This window comes from Gossypium arboreum, chromosome 13 (assembly GCF_025698485.1).
Source record: "Gossypium arboreum isolate Shixiya-1 chromosome 13, ASM2569848v2, whole genome shotgun sequence".
NCBI classification, from domain to species: Eukaryota; Viridiplantae; Streptophyta; class Magnoliopsida; order Malvales; family Malvaceae; genus Gossypium; species Gossypium arboreum.
Genome location: NC_069082.1, coordinates 123,099,582 through 123,123,226, shown reverse-complemented (window position 1 = coordinate 123,123,226; position 23,645 = coordinate 123,099,582). Strand labels below are relative to the sequence as shown.

The window sequence follows — 23,645 nt, the reverse complement described above, 5'->3', positions numbered from 1 at the left end:
GCCACTTGATTCGATCTGAAAGTTCACTCCAAAAAAGAGAGAATTTTGATAAAAATATAAAAAAAATAGATTTGGGCAAAAAAACAATGCTTGTTTAGAAAGTAGACTAAGCCTCAGGTAAGGTTTTGGCTCGGCCCCAACTCAAAATTTCAATAAAAAAACCTTGCTATTTTTGTTGTTGTTTTTCCATGTTTTGCTATTGTTTTATCACTTTTTTGCCACTGTTTTGTTACTATTTCACTATTATGTTATTATTTTGTTGTTAATATTTGGATATTGTATAACACTTGTTTTATTATTAAATTTGCTACTATTTTAGAGGCATTTGTTTGTTAAGTAGTATTACTTAAGTATAAAGACTTTTTAAATTTATTTTTATTTTGCTAGAAAATATTTATCTTAATATTTTTGGTGTATTTGGTGTATTGTATTTTTATTTTTATATAAAAAATAAAATTTTAAAAAATTAATACAAGCTGGGTCGGATTGAGCTAGGATTTTAACATTTTTATCCGGGTCGAACTTAAAAAAAATTTTAAGCCCATTTATTGACCTGAAACCGAATCTAGCAACCGGGTCTAAAATCTTGTTAAGACCGAACTCGGCGATGGACAACTCTAATCGTAAAATTGCCGACTAGTTTTGCTAGTTGGATGTTCTTTACACTTAGTGGACTCAAGTAAGAGGAATGCAAATTGGGCTGAATAAACAGCCTCCTATCACTACGCTAAGACAGAAGGGTAACAGTAGTTATATATAGTAGAGGAGCTATTATCGAATGGGCACAAGGTTACGGTCCATTTCTTGAATTTCTTTGTTAAAATGAAAAATCAGGCGGGAAAACTACAGACTAATTGGCGGGAAAGTTTAAAGCGGTAAACCAACTTCTCTCTTTACTGCAAGTACTTTTTATATAGTTTGCATATAGAATTAATTTCAGTTTTATTTTCGTCTCTGCCTCTCTCGTATCAGTTATCTCTGCTTTTAGGGTTTCAAACATGTTTTCTAGTAGTCAGTTTGAAGACAGCTCCCCCTTGGCCGGTGGCGGATTCATGTCTTCTCAGCTCGGTGGCTCAACTCCATCTTCTGCTAGGGTCAGTCATCTCTCTTTAACCTTTATGTCCTTATCCTTCCTATGTTCTGTTTGGCAGCCTGGAAAATATCGGCAGAATTGTTTCGCGCCAGGGGAAATCAAATAAATCTAGTAGAGGAAATTTGAAAATTTGAATGTTTGTTGAAGTCGATCGATCTAATTTCACGTTTTTACCTGTTTGGCGGTTAGCAGATCCGTGATATGCAGGGGTTGGTACCAGCGACGGTGAAGCAGATAAGTGAAGCATCTCAATCTGGTGATGAGAAATCCAGCTTCATAATTGATGGTGTTGATGTTGCCAATGTACCGTTTCTTAGATCCTTCCACTGTTTCCCTTGAAAAGAATCGCAGTGTTTAAATCTGGGCATCTACAGTTACAAATCTCTTAGCTTATTTGAAGAAATCCTCATAACTCATCGAATTATTTGATTAATTCATTCTTCTTTCTTTTATCTTACTTTCGGATGCATTGCTGGTTCAGGTTACTGTAGTTGGCATGGTGTTTAACAAAAATTCAAGGTCCTCAGATGTACGTTTCCAGCTCGATGATGGAACAGGCCGAATTGAATGTATAAGATGGTAAAGCGGTAGATTCCATTTTAATTCTACGAATTATGAATGTCATCCTATTGTTATTTAATTCGTTTCCCTGCATTACTGGTAACCTTAGTGGTTTTTTTTTTGTTTCAACACCGCATTAAAAATCAATATTGAAGTGAAAGAAGCAATTTTGATTTGAAATCTGTATCTATTTCTCTAAACGAATTTTTCTGTTTCAATCAGGGTAACTGAAAGACTCGACACAAGAGACTTGGATGCCTTGGAGTAAGTTCCCTCCATTTAATTCAATCAAGCATTTATTGTTGAAATGTCATTATATGCTTTTATATTATTATATTTTGTGTCATTCTTTAATTTCTCTTTGCTATAGAGATGGGACTTATGTTCGTGTTAATGGACACTTGCAAACTTTTCAAAGCAAGAGGCAATTAAATGCCTTCTCTGTGAGGTATGGTTCCATAAATAAAATTCCTAGTTTCCCAATAGATTTGCAAGGTTGGGATCTCCCTTTTATTGTTATCACATTCCACAAATTGTTTGATAGTATCTGATCCGTGCTTGAATCTGATCTTACTAAGATTTCCAACGGCATCTGATCCATATCATGTGACAAATTGTTCATATGGATTCCTTTATATTTGTTATCTACTTGATTGCCTAACCTATTAATCGTAAACCAACAGACTAGTTTGGATATGTAATATTCTTTGGTTTGCTTGCAATTCTAGGTTGGTGACAAATTTCGATGAAGTTACTTGCCACTATCTTGAGTGCATACATTTCCACCTGCAGAATTCCAAAGTACAGTCTAAAGCTGACGAGGTTTGCATATTAAGATGCTTATACAGTTTAATTTATTCTTTTGGAGATGAGTATGGCTTTTCCTTATGCTCATTGTAATCACAGGGTAGTGTTTTGGCCTCACAGGCGCCAGATTTATCATTCAGCACTCCTGTGCGGGGTGCATCAAATGGGCACCACCCAGCTTCGACAAATGATGTATGAAATCAAAATATCAAACTTTATCATTTCCATTAAATCCTCTCTTTTTTTTTTCTTTCAATAAATATTATCTTTTCTTTTTCCAGTTCTCTATGCAATATAATGCTGATGGACTCAAGAGTTTTGATAAATTGGTCCTGAACTATCTGCAGCAACCTTCAAACATGTAAGTACTGAACAAAAACTTGTTTTTCCCCTAGGGAAGAAACCTGGCTTCAAAAATTTTCAATTGGGAAACCCCGTATGCAACTTGAATGAATTGCAATAGATGAGAAGCATGTTCTGATTACCCGTATAACTTAATCAAAATCAAGCTTTTTCATGAACTTGAATGATGCATTGCTTGAAGAATGCCTTGTTTGCTCTTAAAGAATTGTTTTGGAGATGGTGGTTGGTGCTATTTAAACATCCATGTTACGTTTGGTTGGCTTGAATAGCTATTTGGGGCTTTCCATCAAAGGAACAAACTTGGAATTTTTAACTTACTACTAAGGATTTTCTGAATTGATTTGACTGGATGGTTATTACCATTTACAGTGATCGAGAAATGGGAATACACGTAGACGAACTTTCACAACAGTTGAAATCTCCCCTAGAGAAAATCAAGTATGTATATGATGAATATACTTTTGGAGTTAATTTTAGTTATGTATATGTAAAATATTCATCTATTAATTTATTCATTTTTGCTTCTTTTTTTTTTCTCTTCTCTTGTGGTAGGGATGCGATTGAGTTTCTTGAAAGGGAAGGTTTGGTTTACTCCTCCATTGATGATTATCACTACAAGGCTGTAGAAGGTCTCTAAGTTTCAGAGCATAGCTTAGCTTGGAATTAGGTGTTAAATTGGGTCTGTAATGACTGGTGATGGATGTTGTCGTTTCTTTTACTTTATTTGTATGATATATTTGCTTGTATTGGATTGTACGCTTCAATCTTGTAGAATCTAATAGAATGGAATTGCATGCTTCAATCTTTTAGGCATCATTCCTAGGCTGAACCACACCAACACAACATAACAAAATGAGTTCTGCCTAGTATTAGAATGCAAGTATCATATTATAGTAAATACATTTATAGGTAGAGAAATTCGTTTAGTGGTAGATATCATATTATATGAAATATATCCAAAGAAATCTTTTGTATGAACGAGTTGGTATTGCCACAAGGGATGACATTCTTCTGTTGATATGCCAGTTGGCTTATTATTTTAATTTGATTATAAAATACAAATTATATTAATTAGCCTCAATAACAATATAATTGGCTTTTCCGTAATTAATTAACCATGTAAATTAGTTTTAAAACAAATTATTGAGTATATTAACTGATCAAATTTTCGTTAATGTTTCTCTGTTTTATACAAAAATAGTAAAAAGGTAAAACAAACAAATTTAACTATATATATAGTAAATTAAGCCTAGGCTTTTCATTTAAATATTGGTTCTCACTCACACCCGCAATATATGTTAGAAGTTTTGAAAATAAATCCTTTTCCTTTCGATAAATTTTACAATAGATTGTATTCGTGTGTGTCAATTGATAACTAAATTATCCAGACCACACGATCTGTAATAAATAATAAGATTTATTTAAAATAAATGAAACTTTTTTTTCTCTTTACTAAAAATATATTATGAGTGTGATTAAATATTATTAATTGAAATAGTTTATTGGCATCTCATATACTAAAATGTGTAAAACTTCTGCCAAATTTTAATTGTTTTGATATGTATTTTAAAAATATGTTATTCAAAACTATTTTTAAAATCTATTTTTCCTATTTTTATTGCATTTTCAAAATTATTTTATATCAATTTACAACATAATATAATTTGAAATTTAACATGGTTACAAATTATGTTAATTTATAAATTTTAATATAATTTAAGACTTTTTTTCAATTTTTATGGTTTTTATAACATATTTCAATACATTTAACAATATAATCCATTTTTTTAAAACTTATTACTGTTAATTATAATTACATAAATATTTTAGTTATGTTTTAAAATTCTTAATAATATTTTTGGTTTAAATTTTTGTTAACAAATTTGTAACTTTAAAGATTTTAGTTTTATAAATTTTATGGTATTTTAATTTATTTTTAAATACATTATTTCCATTGGTTTTTAAATATTTTAATTTCTAAATCTGTTTTAAAATTAAATTTCATTTTTACATTATTTTAGATTAATTTAAAAACGTTGTTTCAATTGACATTTAAATATGTTTATTATAGTCTGTAATACTATATGATATACTAACGTACAAATGGTTATTCTAAACTATAATCTAATGTACAAGTAATTATTCTGTACATAAATTTTGAAGTAATAAAATATTATTTGTTGTTAATTATATTGTCACGATGAATTGAAGTCTTTTTATTATTAACTCTTTTGTTTTTTTTATTTTTATTTTTATAATTATAGGTGTTTCTATCCGTTTTATAAATTGAGCCTAATTTTTCTTACGTTAAAAGTGGTATTCAAGTAAAGTCATCTCAAAAATGTCAACTCTAGAATTCAAACCTAGTCCAAATACCTAGAGAAGAAACTCACTTCTACTTATTAAATTTATTAAGTTTTAAACATCAAAAGAATATTTTTGTAAATTTATAAACCCTAAACTTCTAGTTTATGTCTTTATGAGTGAACAGAAGTCAATTAAAACCGATATAACTATTCAAACTGAGCCATTTTGATTAAATTAGTTCAATTAAATTAAATTTTTGGGTTGATTAGAGAAATCGATTAAAATATATTATCCTATTAAATTTATATATTCAAAACATTTATTCAAGAATTCAAACTTAAATATATTATACTCAAATCCACTATCTAAAATTCAAACCCAAAAATATAATACGCATTAATTTAAATAATTATTAAAAATCTGATAATAATTTTGAATAATTCTCCTAATGTTTAGGAGCACAATATTATATTATAATCATTACAAATCTAGTATACAAAAGGATGCCCATGAATCAATAAATTTTACAGCTCCATTCTTTCTCACTTGTCTATTCTTCCTACTCATGTATGTGAAGTCAAATGTTATGTCATTCGCCGATCGGTATGGGTATTATTGCCAGTATAAGAAGACGTAAGTTTGCGTGCGCTGAAGCGCATTATAATTCTATTTAAGAGTTGAAAGGAACTATGAACGTTTCTAGACATTATATTAAAAAGAACAGATATGATAAGACTATAGTGATATTAATATTTAAAACGCTGAAATAAAAACCCTTAAAATAAAACCTTTATCAATCAAAATTTTAATCCTGTTGAATGACATTGATCTGAGTCCACTTGTGATACTGATCCCATCAAATCAAAGAATAATAGCATTAATCACAGCACTAGGGAAAGGCAAGGGGAAAGGGAAAGACTACACAGATAGTGTTGTATAATTAGAGAAATAGAACATCAACCTCTCCGATGTTTCTGGATAAAACTTTCTTGCGAATAAATAACAAGGTCTCTTTATTCCATTCCACATGCATGGTCCTGTAAGCATTCTCTGCACCCACCACCCATACCAATTAATATACTAACACCCCCATTTTATTTATTATTTTATTATAAGAGTAAAAAAATAAAATGAAAACAAAATAAGTACTCTTTTTACCTTTTCATCACTTGTGAAATGGACTATGTCGTCAATGGTCTGCAAAAAAACACAATGAGTTTTTCTTTCTTAAATCTACACCAATCAACACACTCTTATTAATTCTGGTTGGGGTTTTGAGGGGTTCACATTGGTTGGGGTTTTGAGGCCCTTTATGGGTTCACAGAATGTGAACGACTCATAGTGTCTGAACAGAGTAGAACTATGGTAAATTGAAGAATTTGCGTATGGTTTGACTTAATCTCATGACCTATGGCATATAAGTCATTGATGGGACAGCATGCTACCGCTTGAGCTAGAGGGTTTTGTTTCCCCACTCTATTGAGAGACGCAGAATATGAATGCCACATGATACCTGAACAGGGCGGAAACATGTGCAAACTCATCAGTTTGCGCATGGTCTGACTCAACCTCATGACCATATAATATATGGGTCATTAATGGTAGAGCATGCTCCCATTTGAGTTAGCGAGTTTTGTTTCCCTACTCCACAGAGAGTGGAGCATTTTTAAATGCCTAAACAGTTGGAACTGTGGCAAACTGAAGAGTTTACGCATGGTCTAACTCGAACCCCATGACTTACGGCAAATTGGTCATTAATGGCAGAATTCTCGGCCTTTAAACCCGTAGGGCTCTTAGTAGAGACAAGGCACATAAATAAAATGTAATGTAATGTGACAACGTACTGTAAGGTTCTCGAGGAACTTCAATGTAATATCTTCGGCCTTAAATGATTTAGGATGCCACTTCCGTTCAGACCAATCCACATATGTTACTGACCGGTTTGCTATTCCAACAGGATCAATCATCTACATGCAAGTATGCACAAATATAATATATAAAAAATCAAAGCAAGTATTTATTGATACAAGCAGCATAAGCGAGTCTAAATGTACCAACATTGAAAAAAGTTGGCAAGTAATGCTCATCTGCATAGCAATTGCGCCCTTCCATATTTGGCTGACACAACACACATAACATGGATGTTAATATAATCACATTATATTCTTATTCACAATACATGCAATAAGGTGAGTCCAATAGGAAGATTACCTTGCAGTAATACCTAAACTTAGTGTAATATAGGCTGTCAGCCATAACTATTATAGCATGCTGCCGCTTCATGGAGAACCACTGAAACAAACAAAAAGTTGATTAACTCATTTATAATCACAGATTAAACCCCAAAATGTAATTGTCCACCATTGTCTATTGTTTCAATCTAACTACACTTTCAGTGTTTAGCTGCAAAGCCATATATTATTAGTCTAAAAGGGATTTACCTGTGAGCCTTTTCGAAAATGGTCCTTTTCAACTTCAGGCATCATATGCTCGGAATATCTCCCAGATCCATGTGGACCAAGATCCACAAAACTGATGAGAGGAAGAGATCAAGTGAGGGAAAAAAATAGTTTTCATAAACTCAATATTTACAACAACAAATGGAAAGGCTTTCACACTAAAGTTACAGGACAGGATAAAGGAAAGAGTTCAATGTTGCTTACGAGTCGATAAAGCTGACATTAGTGAGCATCAAGTAGTTGTAGACATAGTCAAAGTTCTGTAATGGTATGCAACTGTGGAAGAAGGTTTAAGGGGAAAACTTCAGATAACTACTTATCATGAGAATATTAAGAAATGAAATCCTATGCCACATTTACCTTTCGGACAACAACACGAACTGCTGGTTATCAGGGTCTAAAAGTGCCCGTGCCAACAGTCTCCTCTCAGCATCAACCATGGAAATTTTACCCCAAGACACCTGCATTTTTATAGCTGCTATTTAGGTGACACTATATAAAGTGATATTCAAGCAGAAATTTGAAGTTTAATGGCGGATAAAGATTCATCAAAATTGAGGAGCAAAAGGTTTCATCAAAATTTTTATAACAAAATGCATAAAATGATTAATGCTACCAACCGATTCACTGTGAATGTCTCGGCCCATGAAGTAATGACTTGTGTGTACTGGCTTTTCTTTGGAAGCATGAACATAGACAGAGAATCTACCCTCATGGCCCTGCAGGAAAAGATTAAACATTGTGATTTTTAATAGTGAAGTTTGTATAAGTCCCCAGCAAAGGCATATATCGGTGTACCCATGTTTCTATATAATTTGTTCACCTACAAAAAGCTTTAAAAAGAAAGAAAGAAAGAAAATGCAACCTAGCCTGCATTTAGATCAGTTTGGAAAGCCAAGAAATGAATACTTCTGTCCAGCATGCACCAGCACCTATGGCTGTCTTTTGCATTTATCAGAGCTGATACCAAATTTCATTTAATATGAATGACAAACATACAAGGCAGCAAGTTCAAAACAAAGATCAAGGCCCATAAGACACACAAAGAACAAAGCCATGTTAAGGCAGCTACTTGGAACCAAACATAAGCACTCTTATTGGAAATACTTGCAAATAAGAAGTTGCATAACCATAACCGAGTGAAAAGCCAAAACAAAAAACATCAATGATCAAGCAAGGAGCTGGAAGTCTTACCTGAAAGAACTTAGCCCAGAGTGGCTCAAAAGGGAGTTGCCCCGGAGTCAAAAACAGGAAGGCAATTTTCGGATTGTTGGATTCAATAGGAGGTGTTTTGAGGATTTCCTTAATTACAACCTGAGAGATGGTCTCATCATCAGTTAATTCCCTAGTAGGAATTTTGGGAGCTGGTGGCTGTTTGAGCAAAGTACAGTCTGTAGGAGAAAAAATAAAGCAAGCTGCCGAAGTTGCCGGAGGGTAAAGATAGGCAGCAATCAAGAACAAGATCACAAAATTCACCAATACAATAATCCACACAGGCCTCTTGAGGTAGGGACGCTGTCTTGAACCAGACATGATGAGGAAATATCAATAGCTTTTACATTTAGTTGCCACTGCACTGCATAGGGTGGTTGCCTTCATCTAGATTTTGAAGGCAACATATCAGCATCTCAAACCATCACTCACTGTCCTTAATCTCACCATCTTATTACTTAGCCTGTTTTGACCGTTGACCGTTGACTGCAAACAGATACCCTTTATTGTCTGCAATTAAGTTTCTTTTTCTGGGATCAGACCATAATCTGAAAAAGGGTAGATGGTAGACAAAGACAGCATCAATTTAATGAATACAACAAACATGTATATGCTTTAAAGTTTAATCAATCTTGAAAAGAAAAACAAGTTTGAATGAGCAGTGACCATACTGTGATTTTGAATAACTCAGACACAAATAAACATAGTGACATACCCCATGTGAACAATGCAAAGATTGAACATAGATTTTTTATGTATTGGTTCCTACATCAGACTCCTGCAAATCAACTTTACCTTCCCTAATATGCTAATGAGAATAGAATCAAAGTGAAGAACTCTTAGAGCAAATAGGGGGAAAAAAGAGAAGAGAAATGAACAGTAGTTGCAATGAAGTGATGAAGAGAAGCAAGAGTACCTTGAATTTGAGAGATGGGGTTTGATAGGAAAATGCAGAGTACTGAGAAAATATGAGAGTGAGAGAGAAAGAGAGAGAGATCCAGATCCAGATCCAGATCCAGTTCAAGTTCCAGCTCCAGTTAGTAACAGTGGCAATTCTAAAGTCTAAGAAGGAAACTAAAGAAAGCACCCCCCATAAAAAATAAATTATTTTTTAAATTGGAAAAAAAAAATCACTTTCTTTCCTTTCTTTCTTTCAAGTTTCCCACTTTGTACATTCAAAAGTTCCCAACTTGGAGAAAAATGAAATCATTCAACTTGATCACTATCTACAGTTTTTTTTTTAATATACTTAATTAGCCATTTTTTAATTTATTATTTGTTATTAGTGATAGTAAAACAAAAGGAAAGTAACAGTCACATAGTCCACTCCAAAAACACATCTCATCCATTCATCCCTGTGTTGTGTGTATTCAATAATACCCAAAGGCATAAACTTTTTCATCATTAATAGTTCCTTATTTCATGTACCCAAAACTTTGGAATGTTTTCTTTTTAGCTTGAGAAGCAAGCAAAAGAAGTTTAAGCATGTTTAACTTAAAAGTTTTGGTCATTTTCAAAAATAAAGGTCAACCCAAGGTTCAGGAGGAGGACATAATATGGGGATTTTGTGGATATGGTGGGTTGAAAATAAGAAGAAAAAAAAAAAGCAAGCTTGAAATAGAAGGGAAGATGGAGGAACAGGGACATAAATGGTTATGTATTGCCGTATGGATGGGATAATTTAGGACAATAGAAAAGGTGAAAAGAAAGAAAGAAAACTACTTATCCCCAAAAAGAAGGAAGTTGCCACTATTGGAGATTTCTGCCCTTAAAAAAATACCTGCGGTTTTATCGATTTTATATTTGATTTATTTTTAATTTTCAGAAATTATTTTTAAAGAAATAATATTTTATAGGGATAATATATAGGGATACCTAAACATGGCAACTTGTATACCTAAATTTTTTAATCTAATTAGTATTTAAAGGTGAAAACGATTTAGTTTTTTTAGATATTTAATTAAATTATTTAAAAATTGACTTGACATTGAAAACCAATAGTATCGGTGACATGTGGTAAATTTTTTTATTTCTTATTTTTATTATGTGTCAAAATATGAGATTGTGATGTATTATTATATGTCAGTGCCAAATTAGCATATTTTAATAGTATTAGTTAGATATCTAAAAAAAAACATCAAATTGACTTACGATTTTCAAATTTTGGATGCTAGTTAGATTCAAAAAAGAGTTTATGTACTAAATAGGTATAAGTTATCAAATTTAAATAGCTCCAACTGTATTAACCCTTTTGATATTGCATGAGTTTTATAAGGGCAGAATTGTAAAATTCACCGTCAACATTTTAGGGTTTTCTTCACTTCCGCCCTTATTTTTTTTTTTTTTTGCAATCTCATCCAGAAGGTTGCAAAAAATTTAAAATAATGCCAAAATTGAATGATAATCGTTTAACAGTCAACATTTTTGTGCATGCCACCTCAATTGATGACATTGCTGAGGTGTAGTGACACGTTAGCGATGAAATGGAATTTTCAATTGAAAAATTCAAATTTAAAAAAACAATAAAAATATTTAAAATGCACAAATATTAAAATATTAAAAATAATTTCTTTCTTACTCTCCCTCTCCCTCGCGTCTTGCTATTTTTATATTTTAATTTTTTTAATCTTCTTCTTCTTCTCCCCTTCTCAAAACAAACCCCAACAACAACAATCCTGCCATCCCAGGTTTTCTAGTCTAATCGAGAATTCCTCTTTCACAAACTCGACATTTTCAAGATCCGCATCAAAGATAAACAAGGCCACAAGATTCTTCGTATTATCGGAAAACTCTTCCCTAGTAATTAATGATCCCCATGCCCCCACCCCTTTTTTTGTTGATTTATCAGTATTATTTTGTTTAAAGAATATTTGAGTTGTGGATGGTATTTTGACGTGGGGGGTGTGGGTAGATCAGCTCAGTTATTGAGCGTTGACATTGTGAAGAAGTATTTGGAAGAGCATATATTTCCAAGGCTAAGAAAGAAGACGTTTTTGGTGTTGTACGTGCACACCGGGGTTCAAAGGATCAAGAACTTCCCTGGCATCTCGGCGCTACGGTGGATAAACGAGGCCATCCCCACCAATGTTAGGGATATTCTCCAAACTGTATACTTCCTGAACCCTGGCCTCCAACCCGATCTCTTCCTCGCCATCTTTGGCCACTTTCTCTTAAGCTGAGGGTAGAAAACTAAAAACAAACCAGACCTTTCATTCATGTATTCTAAGCATATTGACTTAGCATTAGTAGAAACGTTGGGCTGGTTGGGTGTGACCATAGTGTGGAGATGGTGTTAGAAGGTGATAGAGAGGAGCAGAGGTCAGCAGTGGTGAGCGGCGCAGCATCGGCTGCTAGGGTTTGTTTTGAGAAGGAAAGAAGAAAAAACGACAGAAGGAGGGATGAAAAACAGAGAATTTTTTTAATAAAAAAGAAAAGATATAGGGAGACGTGAAGGAGAGGGAGAATAAAAAAATAAAAGGAATTTTTTATATTTTTTCATTTTTTTAATTTTTAGTTTAAAATTTTCCTGAATCTATTATTTATATTTTATTATATTTTATACTTTTAATTTTTTTAATTTTTTACATAAATTTAATTCAAAATCCTACATCATCGCTTAAATGTTACGACACCTTAATAATGTCATCAACTTTAAGAGCTGAAGTGAAAAGACCTCGAAACATTGAGGGTGATTTTTGAAATTTTGCCTTTTGTAAACTATTAGTGAATAATAATATAAAATAAAAATTAGTTGAAGATTTATAAACAAGGCATAATTATAAATTTAACACTTAATGTTTACATCTTTTATTAGTTTGACCCTTATTCTTTTTGTAAACTAAACGTGACCCTCAACCTATTAAAAACAATCAAATCGTTTTATTAAACAAAAATCTTAACTAAAACATTATTTTGTTAACGATGTTGGCATGGTAATCTATTTGTGCTTCATACTGATATGACACAATTTATCTCGTATGTCACGTCTAACAATTTAAAAATTATAAAAATATTCAAAAATAACAAAATTCAATATAATAAAAAGAAAGTTTGTATTTTTTTTTTTTAAATAGCATGAAGCAGATGTGGATTGCTATGTGGGCTGCCATGTTTAAAATTTTAACGTTTTAGCTAGTATTTTGTTAAAAAAATAATTCGCTCTTTTTGAAATATTGATGGTCAAATACAACTCATTTTGAAAGGCTAAGAGTCAAATTGGCAAAATATATAAACTTTAAAGACTAAATTTATCATTATGCTTATAAATAAATAATACGGTAAATTACACCAGTAGTTAACCAACTATTTTGTTTTATATATTATGTTGGATTTTTTTTAAATTTATATAATAAATAAAATGATAAAGGTTTTTAAAAATTTAAAAAATCTTTACATTAAAAATTTTTAAAATAGAACTTCTAATTTTAAAAAATAAAATGGTTTTCAAAATCTCAATAAAATTAAAAATTTAATTTCCAATAATTATAAAAATAAAAAGTAAAAGTTATATTTTTAATTATGTAGTGGAAGGTTGTGCTCTTATTTTATTTTATTTTTGTTTGTTTAAACTTTAATGTAGTTGGCTGCCAGGTAACGCAAACAAGTTTCTTCTGTGAAATCTTTGATTTTCCAACGAAAAGTCTTCTCATATTCTTCATGTTGTTTTTATTTTTATTTTTATTTTTGTATTTTTAATTGACAGCTCAAAATAAAATGATTTTTTAGTGTTTTGACTTTTAATAATTCAGACACGTGGCAATTTTTCTTCCCCTTTAAGCTGATATTGAAGTCAATGATATTTTTAATATGATAATGAGTATATGACACATTTAGAATCTAAGTGAAAAAAGGTTAGTATATTTTAAATAATTAAATAAAATTAATCTTGATTTTAGTTTAAATAATAAACATTATTATCTGGTAACTTCAAATTTTATTATTTTTCTTATTTGTATATATTTTTTAAATTTATCAATATATAAAAATTTAATATTTATAAAAAACATTTATTCCTTTATAAAAATGAGCTATTTTTGAGTTGAAATCGATGTTTAACACCAACTCAATTAAATTTTAACAATATTATAGATATAAATTTTAAATCCAAGCTTCAAATTAATTATTAGTTCAAGATGCGTTTCATTTTATTGTTGATATTAGCGGTAATATCGGTTCGGTTTAGTCAAGTTCTTTATTTTCAAATTGTCCATCTTAATTCAGTTTGATGCAATTATGTTCTCGATTCTTTTCATATTACTTTTTGATTTTGGATTTTATACTTACTTGACGAAATAAGTCTTGTCTTATAACTTTTGAATGTTATTTTGTAAAGTTTCAAATTCTTTTTTATATAAATATTGCTAAAAGAAATAATCTTTAAAGTTAATCAATAACTTGAATTTTTAGAAAACATTTTATATAGAATGTTTAACTTATTTTTATTATTTTAAATATAAAATATTTATTTTTATAAAAAAATAAAATCAATTATAAATTAAATAAAACAGAATTTGATACAATTTTGGGTAACTCCAATTTTTAACTTGCATTCATCAATCTATTTAAATGGAATTTTAAATATTAAATGTGTTAAATAATTGATAAATACATCTACATTATTATTTAAGTCCTTAATTGAGTTGGTGTCACGAGTCAACCGAGACACCAACTCGATTAGAGAAATTATGGAAATATTATTTCGTAATTAAAATAATTATATTATTTGAGGGTATTTTAATTTTTTATTTTAACAAAAATAATAAATATATATATTGTGGGATTTGAACGCACTCTAATTTGACTAGTAAAAATTTAAATTTACTATTTAACCAAAGTTTTATTTTAATATTTTTGTATGCGTTTTATTTTAATGTGCACAATTTATTACATTCATCATTTGTATATATTAATAATATTATTGATTGAGTCATGTCACAAGTTAACTCGACACCAACTCAAGATTGATGAGAAAACCAAGATAAACAATCGTATTCATTTAGTATTCTTGATATGTTGTATTTTTGTCTTTAAATTTTGTTTTACCCACAAATTAAATTTTTTTATTTTAACATCGTTTATATTTTATTTGGTATTATTAATTAGTTTCAAATCACATAATTCATTATTTATTATATGTTATTTGAATGACACATCTATGTTCTAAATATGTGATTTTCACGCATAAGCGTGCGATAGAGTTTTAATATATTTGACTTGTTATATAATTTTCTATATTTGATTCAAATTCACTAGTGGTAAAAATAATATTTTATAAAATAAAAAATTTGATTTTTATAAAATTTTTGAAATTTTTATTTTTTATTAAATTTTGAAAGACTTTTTTTTAATTGTGTGTTTTTACTCTCTCTCTCTTTATTTTTTTTTAATTTTGAAGAGTTTTATTTACTTTAATATTTTGCAGGTTTGAATCTAACATGATTTAAACTTAAAATGATTTCGAGCTCAAATAGTTTAAATGCTAAGATAGATCAATTCAAACTCATTTGAATTTGTCTCTAACTTTGGCTTGGATTATCGAGTTCAAACTTTGATGTTATTTTTACAAGGGATAATGACATATCTAATTCTTATACTTTATGAAATCTTTTAATGTGACATATCTACTTTGAAGATGTCTATTTTGTTACCTATAGTTTGATTTTGTCTTTCAATATGGTACCTTTGTCTAATGATGTTAAATTCCGAAACTTCAATATGGTACCACATTGATATACTAATTAAACTTCAAGTACAAAAATAAACAATTTCAAGGTAAGAGTGTCACATTAGAAGATTTAATAAAATATAATGTCAAAAGTATCATTATCCTTTTTTTATAAAAATATATTTTAAATTAAAATATTTATTTAAAGAAAGAAAAACTCTTAAATCAAAATTGTTAAAATATGAAGGAAAAAATCCAAACATGAAATTCATTCCACGCTTTCCACGTTAAACTCAAATAAAACAAATTCTCTATTTAAAATTAAAATAAAGAATATAATGCAAGAAAGTCAAAAGAGATTGCAAGTTAATATTATTCAACCCCACACAAATTCGATTATTAGTAAAATATCTTTATTTTAATAGTTAATTAATATTATTATAAACGTATCTTTATTATTTCATATTTTTATATAATATTTCAAATAAAACAATTAAAATTATTATTTAAGAATATTTAACACAACCGATAAATTTAAATAGAAATTTATTATCACTTCACCCATAATTAGTTATTGAAATAATTTTATAAATATGTATAAGATATTTTTGTTTACTCGTATCGTGATTGTGATAAAATCTACTATATATAAAAGAAATCCTTAAGGGAAGGGGTATCATGTCATGACAGGTGTTTATAAGATAATGGTTTTGATCCTTTTATATATCATGCTCGTATTTAGGGTTTAAATTTACATCTTAATTTCACATAATTTAGTATATTGTTTTTATAATGATATTAGTTAATCCAAATAGTTAATATTATTAATTGTTTCGGTTAAAATACTTGCTCAATTTAAACAAAATTACTTTTCTAACATATAATTTTTTTTAACATTATAAGTTAGAAAGTGTATTTTTGAGAAAAAATTAACTATTTAAATTAATTAATGATATTTAATATAAATAAAAATTAATTACGTAAAATTAAAATATAGGTAATAAATCATAAAATTTAAACATGGTAGGGAAATAAAAGCCCTAAGGGCTGTCATGTAATGACAGTGTCCAACTCTTTTTTCTTCTTCTCTATTTTTAGTAATTATAAGATAATAGTTAAATTGTAGTTTTAGTCCCTTTATTATACTCGCATTTGGGATTTAGCGTTTATATTTTAATTTTACATAATCTACTCTCTTATTTTCTACAATGACATCAGTTAATCTAAATAGTTAAGATTCTTAATTATTTCGGTTAAAATGCTTACATGATTTAAAAGAAAAAACCCTCTATAACACAAAAAATATACTTGCATGATAACTAAGGATATCAACTATTTGAATTAACTAGTGATATTATAAAATAGATGAACCAAATTATGTTAAATTAAAGTATGGATAACTAAATCATAAATTTAAACATTGTAGAGTGCCCATAACTATAATTTCACCTCAAAAACAGTAATTTTATTTTCATAAAAATACAGTATTCTTATGGTATTATATAAAAAATTTAAATTCCTGAAAGAAAAGGGAAGATAAACTAATAAAGGTAATAATATTATCGAATATAAATTTTATTTTCATCCATCTTCATATATAAAATTTGTATATATACATATTTACTGAACGTAACATGAGATATTTATATGTTAAATTGATTAAATTATTTAAAATATCAAAACTGAAAATTAAATAATTAATTTAATTTTTAATAATTTTATAAATTAAAAATAAATTTCTATAATAACTATTTCATTATCAATATTTAATAATATTATTTATAATATTATTCAATAAATAACGTATTGGAGATGTATTTCTCAAAAAATCATACTAATATATGGATAGGTAGATAAACATATTTAAAAAAAATAGAGTGATCTCACAAGGCATGGTGTTGTGAGGTCACTCGATTTTGTTAATAAAATCTCAATTTCTATGAATGTGTGAGAATTTTTTAAATTACAGAAATATATATTTTAATAAATAAATATGTATATTTATTTTTTAAAAAATAAATAAAATGAATATTTATGTAAAAGATGTCTAGATGAAAATCCTATAAACAAATCAAAGTTGTATATAAAAATTTGGATCCAACTAGCTAACAGTTCAGCCCAATTAAATCAAAGTAACAACACACAGAAAATTGGAGAAAGCAATTTATTTATGGGGGTAAATATAAATTTACCCATTTCGAGGCGAGGCCTCTTGGGCTCACCCTTGATCTTTAGTTCGAATCGGAGTCGGGTTTAAATATAATATTTTATATTTTATATTTTTTCGAGTTTAATTTAATTTGAAGTATAAATTAAAAATTTTGTCAAAATTTATTCATATTAGTAAATGATTAACTAAGACCATTCTAAGTATACTCATTATTTTTTTTGGGCTTAATGATATATTTGGCCACTAACGTTTGCATGTTTTGTTTAAATGGGCTTAATTGTATTTTTGAATCTTTTTTGGTCATCAACCTTTATTTTTTTTTTCAATTTGTTTTTTTTTCTAATAGGTTTAATGAAAGTACCGTTAAAAAAAAAGTTAACAGGGTTAATTGTATTTTTGAGTCTTTTTTTGTCATCAACATTTATTTTTTTTCATTTTGTTTCTTTTTTCTAACAGGTTTAATGAAAGTTAACGGTGGATGATGTGAAATTTCATATGTGGAATATTTTTAATACGATGTAATTTATTACTTAGATAACCCAATAAAATAATTGCATGTGAAAATAATAAAATAAATAGCACATTAAATTAAAAATAACTCTTAATTTAAAGAAAATAAACGGAATTATCTAAAAATTAACTCAATAGAAAAACTTCTCAATAAACAAACGTATGAAAGATTGAAACCTTGAATTTATTCATTAAATATGTTAGAAAATGCAGCTTGAAGACAAATCAAAGGTTGATGGCCAAAAAGACTTAAAAATATAATTAGGATAATTTTGACAAAACATGCAAACATTAGTGGCCAAATTTATCATTAAGCCTTTGTTTTAATTCTTTTTAAAAATATGTTTTAATTCTTTTTAAAAATACTTTAATTATTTTTAACTTAAAATTTAATAGTTTTATAGATATATTTTCATCTATTAAAATTATATATGCAACTTAACATTTTTAATTTTTACATCATAGTATTATGTATTACTATAGATTTTTAATTTTGTGTTATAAATTACACAACATATAAAAATAATATAATATAATACTTTACAAAAAATGAGTTAGGCTCAGATAAGCTTAGACCTTAAAATTTCAAGCTTGAATCCAAACCATGTTTTAAATGGACTTAGTTTTTATTCAACCTCATCTTTTAGGTTTAACATTTTTATTTAAATCCTCTAAAATTTCAAATAGATTTTCGATCTTGAGCAAATAAGGTTATGGTTCTAATTCTAATAATGTAAGTAATTTTATGAGTAATAGTTGGTAAAATTTAAATTCCAAAAAACGAAATGGTAAAACTCCATCAATACAAATGCATGTTATTTTAGCCTGTAAGATTCTATTTAACAGCTTCATCAAGTTGGTTTTATATTTGCAGGAGTTTACTAGCAAGTAGGCATGCACAGCAAGGTTGAATGAATGCTCTCAGTTGCAAGCTAGAGACTAGCTATATACTTCATCATTTGCATTACAAATTGGGGAAGGGGGTTTTCATACTTAATTATTTGTGAAGCAACGGAAATTGCTTCACTTCACATATATAATTATAATTAGTGAAGCAAACCAAGGAATCTAGTACCGCATGCATGGCATTTGCTAAGGCATTAAAGCCTACATGCATGTACGAGTAGGATCACCCTGATTCACAGTCTCCAACATCAATTTGCTTGTTTCTCCTAAACCCAAACACGAAGTCAAGGTTGTAAAGCAAAGTGACGATGGTGATGGAGCCGACAAAGACGAGCACAGGGCCAAAGATCCATAGCAGGAGAGGAAGCGCAGCGTAGAAGAGCCTGTTGCCCGCAGTGTTCAAGAGGAACCCTTTTTCGAGCAAGTCGGACAGGTAGTGAGGGGTGACAATGGAGGTGGGGTCTTGGGGAGTGTTGATGAGGATGTTGACTTGGTTTATAAACCTGATAGATAAGGTGTGGCACGAAAACGAGAAGAGGAAGATACATAGGATTGTGACGTACTTGAGAGCCACCATGAACTCCCCGTGAGCTCCGAATATAGAGTCATTGAGTGGCTTTTTGACTGTGTAAGTGCTGCTGATGACGGCTGCCAACCCAGCACATAGCAGGATGGATGTTGTGGCCATTAGGGTCGATCCCATTATGGTGTTTCGAAGCGTTTGGACTGCCAGGATGTTCTTTTTCTCGTTGTCCTGCATGCATGCATGCCACCATATCATACTCTTTGTCTTTTGTTTTTTGAGAATAAAAAATCCAAATAAATTATTGCTACATTATTTACTCAATACCTAATACGTATAGTGAAACAATATAATATTAATGTACAAATGGTTGGAGCTTTTTAATTATTTAATGAGTGTGATTGTGCTTTGTCAATGGCTAAGTTAATAATTTTTATTTATACTTTGATATATATATATATTTATTCTTATTGTGTTCATTTTATTTGTCAATGGCTAAGTTAATAATATTAATATACAATTTATTTTTATATTTTGTTGTGTTTATCATGTTTATTCTTTTTCCTTCATTTTATTGTATTTTAATGCAACTCTTATTTTACATAATTTTTATGATTAGTCTAATTTAATTATAAATTCATTAACATATAATATAAATATTTAAACAGCGAAAATTTTATATAATTATAAAATAAATTTATTTATAATTTATTGTTAAATCCCAGGCGAAGCTGGGTATAAGAATTTAGTGTATATTAATTTTAGCCATGGATCATAATTATATCTATGACTAAGATTAAAAAATTATTCAAAAGAATTCTAATTTCTTCTTTTGATGTATGATTTTCATCTTTCATAATTAATTTTCCTTTATATTTTTAACTCTAAATATTTACATTTTATCAGTAATTTTTAGGGCTTTATTTGATAGATCATTGAAAAAATTAAAATTTTTGATGAAAATAATAAATAGATAAGAGTTACTTATTGCTTAATAGAGAATATTTTCAATTAATTCAATTTTATTTTATTTATTTTAATATTATATTATCCTATAAAATTTTTACGTTATATTTTTGTTTAGAATGATGTGAAATATTTAAAATTAAGAATAAAATGTAGAATATATATTTTTATATTAAAATTTATATTTATTAAACAATCTAATTATATTTAATTATTAATTTTAAGTAATATATCAAACAAATTTATAACTTAAATTTAATATTTAAAATTTTAACACTTATTTTTTATTACATAATTTCTTAATTTATCAAATTTATCAAACAACATATAAAATTTTCGTAGCTTGACTTAAAATAGCTACAGGGTAAGCGAGGGCATTTGGCCTTCCTCGATTAAATGATATAATAGATATCTAAACCCTTTAAAATTAATGATTTAATCTAATCCTTTTAACCTTTTAATTAAATGAATAATTATGTTTTAATTTATTTTTAAGACAAAATTCCATCTTTTTCTATGTACGTAAACAATAAAAATTAAAAATAAATTATAAAAAACAAATAAAATAAAAGCAAGCAATTCTATATTATGTAATAAATGTTTACACTAATTTTAATGCACATCGATGCTCCAAATAACTATATTCATATTGTTCCAAGAATTAAAAGAAGGATCTTTAATATATTACAACAAGTTGATATTTATAATAATGAATTTAGATGTTATTTAAGATAAATTACATAGTTGGTCATCTAACTTTTATAAGTTTTCTTTTGATACTAAAAATAAAAAATATTATAAATTGAGTATTGCCGTTAATAATTGAATTCAATTTAGTCATTAAACTTTAATAAATTTTCATTTTCATCACGCATTTAATATTTTTAAAATTAATTTTAATATATATATGAATAGACACACGTCTAATAACAAAAATTAATGTAGTCTTAAGTTAAATAATTTAGAACACGCAATTAATCATGCATGTCCAAAGAGAAATCCACTTTAGTTTAAAAGAAATAAAAGAATTAAAGCTTTGCTTGGCAGAGTGAAAAGAAATTACGTAACTGTATTTGGTAGGAGAGATGGAAAAATGGTAAGAAAGAAAATAAAATATTTAAAAAATGTATAAATTTGAACTAACATAAACTTCTCTATCATTTTCTCTCTATTCTTATGCATTAGAATGAAAAATGGTCATCTTTCCAATTTTCTTTCCTCACTATTATTTCTAACTGAGCACACTCAAAATTTGTTTTTTCTCTATTTTTCTATTCCCTCTCATCTTCCCATTTTTTTTCACTCAACCAAACATATCTTAAAGCTAGTTGACCGAACCATGAGCCATGAAGTTTTTAACAGCAGAAATGGACAAATTTTTAATTGAAGGACGAGTTTACTCTTTGATCTAATGTATATGGACTAATTTACCCATTTTTTAAGTAGAGGGGTAAAATGCAATTTAACTTCTAATACAAAGCCGCCCATGGTACTTTTATCGAAATGTTTTAATTTGTAGTTATGTCAAAAATATGAATATCTACTATGAAACTAATATTTTCTTAATTCAACGTGCATGCAAAGTCAAAATGTACCTTGATGATGGCAGAGACCCAGAAGCGTCGTCCGGTGGAATTGATTCCAATGATGGTAGCCAGAGGCTGAGTCCTAACCTTATGCCATAACCAGCAATGATAAGCAATGGGGATGAGCATGCTTAATGGCACCAATATCACATCCAAATAACAAGCCCTCCACTCCATCTCTCTTTCACCACACTCTCTTGCTTAATTCGCCGAACAAATCGGGCCTTTTTATAAGGATTGTAGGGGGTGGGTGGGGCAATCCCCACACAGCATTTTGGTGTGCATGTACTTGTTAGGACGCGCAATTCAATCCCACCATATTAACCCCATCTACTACAACTTTCCTTTTTGCTTTACATACAATGTTTAATATTCAATCCCACCAAATTTAATGCATCCATCTACTACTTTTTTATTATTATTATAAAAGATTGAATAAGATAGGTTATTTTAGTTTAAGGTTAGGGTTAGGGTATATTATTAATTTTATAAAAAAAAGTTAAAAATAATGTGAGGATTTATTTGGAGATGACATTTAGATGTTATGGATTGGGCTTACAAATCAGCCACCACCAAATAAAATTATTAATACTTAAGGTCGAAGTCAGAAAATTTTGCTTGGGGCAAAATTAAATTGTATATTTTCATGATACTAAAATGTAATTTCACCATTTTAATAGCCTATATATTTATAATTTTTAAAGAATTAAGTCAAATTTTTATCATTTAGGGAGGCTAAAGTGCAATTTTACAATTACTAATTTAAAATTTTATAAATTATAAAGAGGTTTAAATGAAAAAATTTTCATTTTAAGGGAGACCGATGCCCCTGCCAGTCCCTAGACTTCGTCACTGTTAATACTAGATTATGACACATGATATGAGTGAAAAAAATTATATAACAAATCTATAAAATTTTATATAACAAGTGAATGTGACTTTGATTGAAATGATGAAGATTTTAAGGCCTTGAGTTCAAATATCATAATGTATTATATTTTTAAATTATATTTATTGTTTTATAAAAATATTAAAATTTTGACAATTAAAATAATATATGCGGGATGACACATTTGTCATTTGCTTGCTCATTCCCCACTTCTCACATTTTCAGAGCAAAAACAATATTGCTATATATAGTCCTTAGTCTTTGCTATATTTGTCGTCAAGTGCTTTGACTTTTATTTAAATATGAATAGAAATATTAATTAGTAGAAGTAAGGGATAATAAAGAGGAAATATGTGGCCATTATACATTAGAGAAGTGGGTGAGAGAGTGGGTTCCAACTGCCATTTGCATTTGTAGTTGCTTTGGCTTAAGGATTTAGTATATTGGCTACCCAAATGAAATCCACATTGGACCATTTTCATTGGTTCTACTTGTAAGCTGCTAATGCTAATCACAATGCTTTTTCATTTAAGGAAGAAGGGTAGTGTTGGGAATTTTGACTTTTATAATTTTAATCCAAATTTAAATAAATAAATATATAGATTCGAGTGTGCTAAAACGCATTATTA

At 28.7% G+C, this 23,645-nt stretch overlaps 3 protein-coding genes across 4 annotated transcripts; 1 reads left to right on the top strand and 2 right to left on the bottom strand.

The window, feature by feature from the left end:
* Positions 1 to 569: 569 nt before the first annotated feature.
* LOC108463012 (replication protein A 32 kDa subunit A-like) lies at positions 570 to 3,626 on the top strand. 2 transcript variants are annotated; one of them, XM_017762949.2, is made up of 11 exons: positions 570 to 875; positions 973 to 1,094; positions 1,286 to 1,396; positions 1,575 to 1,672; positions 1,877 to 1,918; positions 2,025 to 2,102; positions 2,383 to 2,476; positions 2,582 to 2,653; positions 2,743 to 2,822; positions 3,194 to 3,262; positions 3,377 to 3,626. In XM_017762949.2, the coding sequence occupies exons 2-11, from the start codon at positions 999 to 1,001 to the stop codon at positions 3,459 to 3,461; spliced, it is 825 nt and encodes a 274-aa protein (XP_017618438.1). In that variant the 5' UTR covers positions 570 to 875; positions 973 to 998; the 3' UTR covers positions 3,462 to 3,626. The 2 variants fall into 2 exon arrangements, with proteins under 2 accessions (XP_017618438.1, XP_017618437.1); XM_017762948.2 differs by having other exon boundaries at positions 2,561 to 2,653.
* Positions 3,627 to 5,898: 2,272 nt separating this feature from the next.
* On the bottom strand, positions 5,899 to 10,532 carry LOC108461661 (glycosyltransferase BC10-like). The gene is made up of 11 exons (XM_017761564.2): positions 9,719 to 10,532; positions 8,785 to 9,350; positions 8,211 to 8,309; positions 7,951 to 8,051; positions 7,795 to 7,866; positions 7,573 to 7,663; positions 7,343 to 7,423; positions 7,190 to 7,249; positions 6,976 to 7,098; positions 6,290 to 6,328; positions 5,899 to 6,181 (listed from the first exon to the last, which is right to left on the bottom strand). Exons 2-11 carry the CDS (start codon positions 9,121 to 9,123, stop codon positions 6,050 to 6,052), a joined length of 1,137 nt encoding a protein of 378 aa, XP_017617053.1. The 5' UTR covers positions 9,124 to 9,350; positions 9,719 to 10,532; the 3' UTR covers positions 5,899 to 6,049.
* Positions 10,533 to 19,053: 8,521 nt separating this feature from the next.
* Positions 19,054 to 22,532, bottom strand: LOC108463055 (uncharacterized). Its single transcript, XM_017762992.2, has 2 exons — positions 22,137 to 22,532; positions 19,054 to 19,806 (listed from the first exon to the last, which is right to left on the bottom strand). Exons 1-2 carry the CDS (start codon positions 22,302 to 22,304, stop codon positions 19,276 to 19,278), a joined length of 699 nt encoding a protein of 232 aa, XP_017618481.1. The 5' UTR covers positions 22,305 to 22,532; the 3' UTR covers positions 19,054 to 19,275.
* Between the last annotated feature and the right edge of the window lie 1,113 nt (positions 22,533 to 23,645).

What these genes read in the sequence shown, in the direction of transcription:
- LOC108463055 (XM_017762992.2), bottom strand. Translation starts at nt 22,304, where the DNA reads ATGGAGTGGAGGGCTTGTTATTTGGATGTGATATTGGTGCCATTAAGC. An exon ending in GGGTCTCTGCCATCATCAAG is followed by an intron (nt 19,807 to 22,136) that starts GTACATTTTGAC and finishes GCATGCATGCAG; the next exon opens with GACAACGAGAAAAAGAACAT.
- LOC108463012 (XM_017762948.2), top strand. Translation starts at nt 999, where the DNA reads ATGTTTTCTAGTAGTCAGTTTGAAGACAGCTCCCCCTTGGCCGGTGGC. An exon ending in CGAATTGAATGTATAAGATG is followed by an intron (nt 1,673 to 1,876) that starts GTAAAGCGGTAG and finishes TGTTTCAATCAG; the next exon opens with GGTAACTGAAAGACTCGACA. An exon ending in CTGCAGCAACCTTCAAACAT is followed by an intron (nt 2,823 to 3,193) that starts GTAAGTACTGAA and finishes TACCATTTACAG; the next exon opens with TGATCGAGAAATGGGAATAC.
- LOC108461661 (XM_017761564.2), bottom strand. Translation starts at nt 9,123, where the DNA reads ATGTCTGGTTCAAGACAGCGTCCCTACCTCAAGAGGCCTGTGTGGATT. An exon ending in TCTGGGCTAAGTTCTTTCAG is followed by an intron (nt 8,310 to 8,784) that starts GTAAGACTTCCA and finishes CTTTTCCTGCAG; the next exon opens with GGCCATGAGGGTAGATTCTC. An exon ending in ACTTGCCAACTTTTTTCAAT is followed by an intron (nt 7,099 to 7,189) that starts GTTGGTACATTT and finishes ACTTGCATGTAG; the next exon opens with ATGATTGATCCTGTTGGAAT.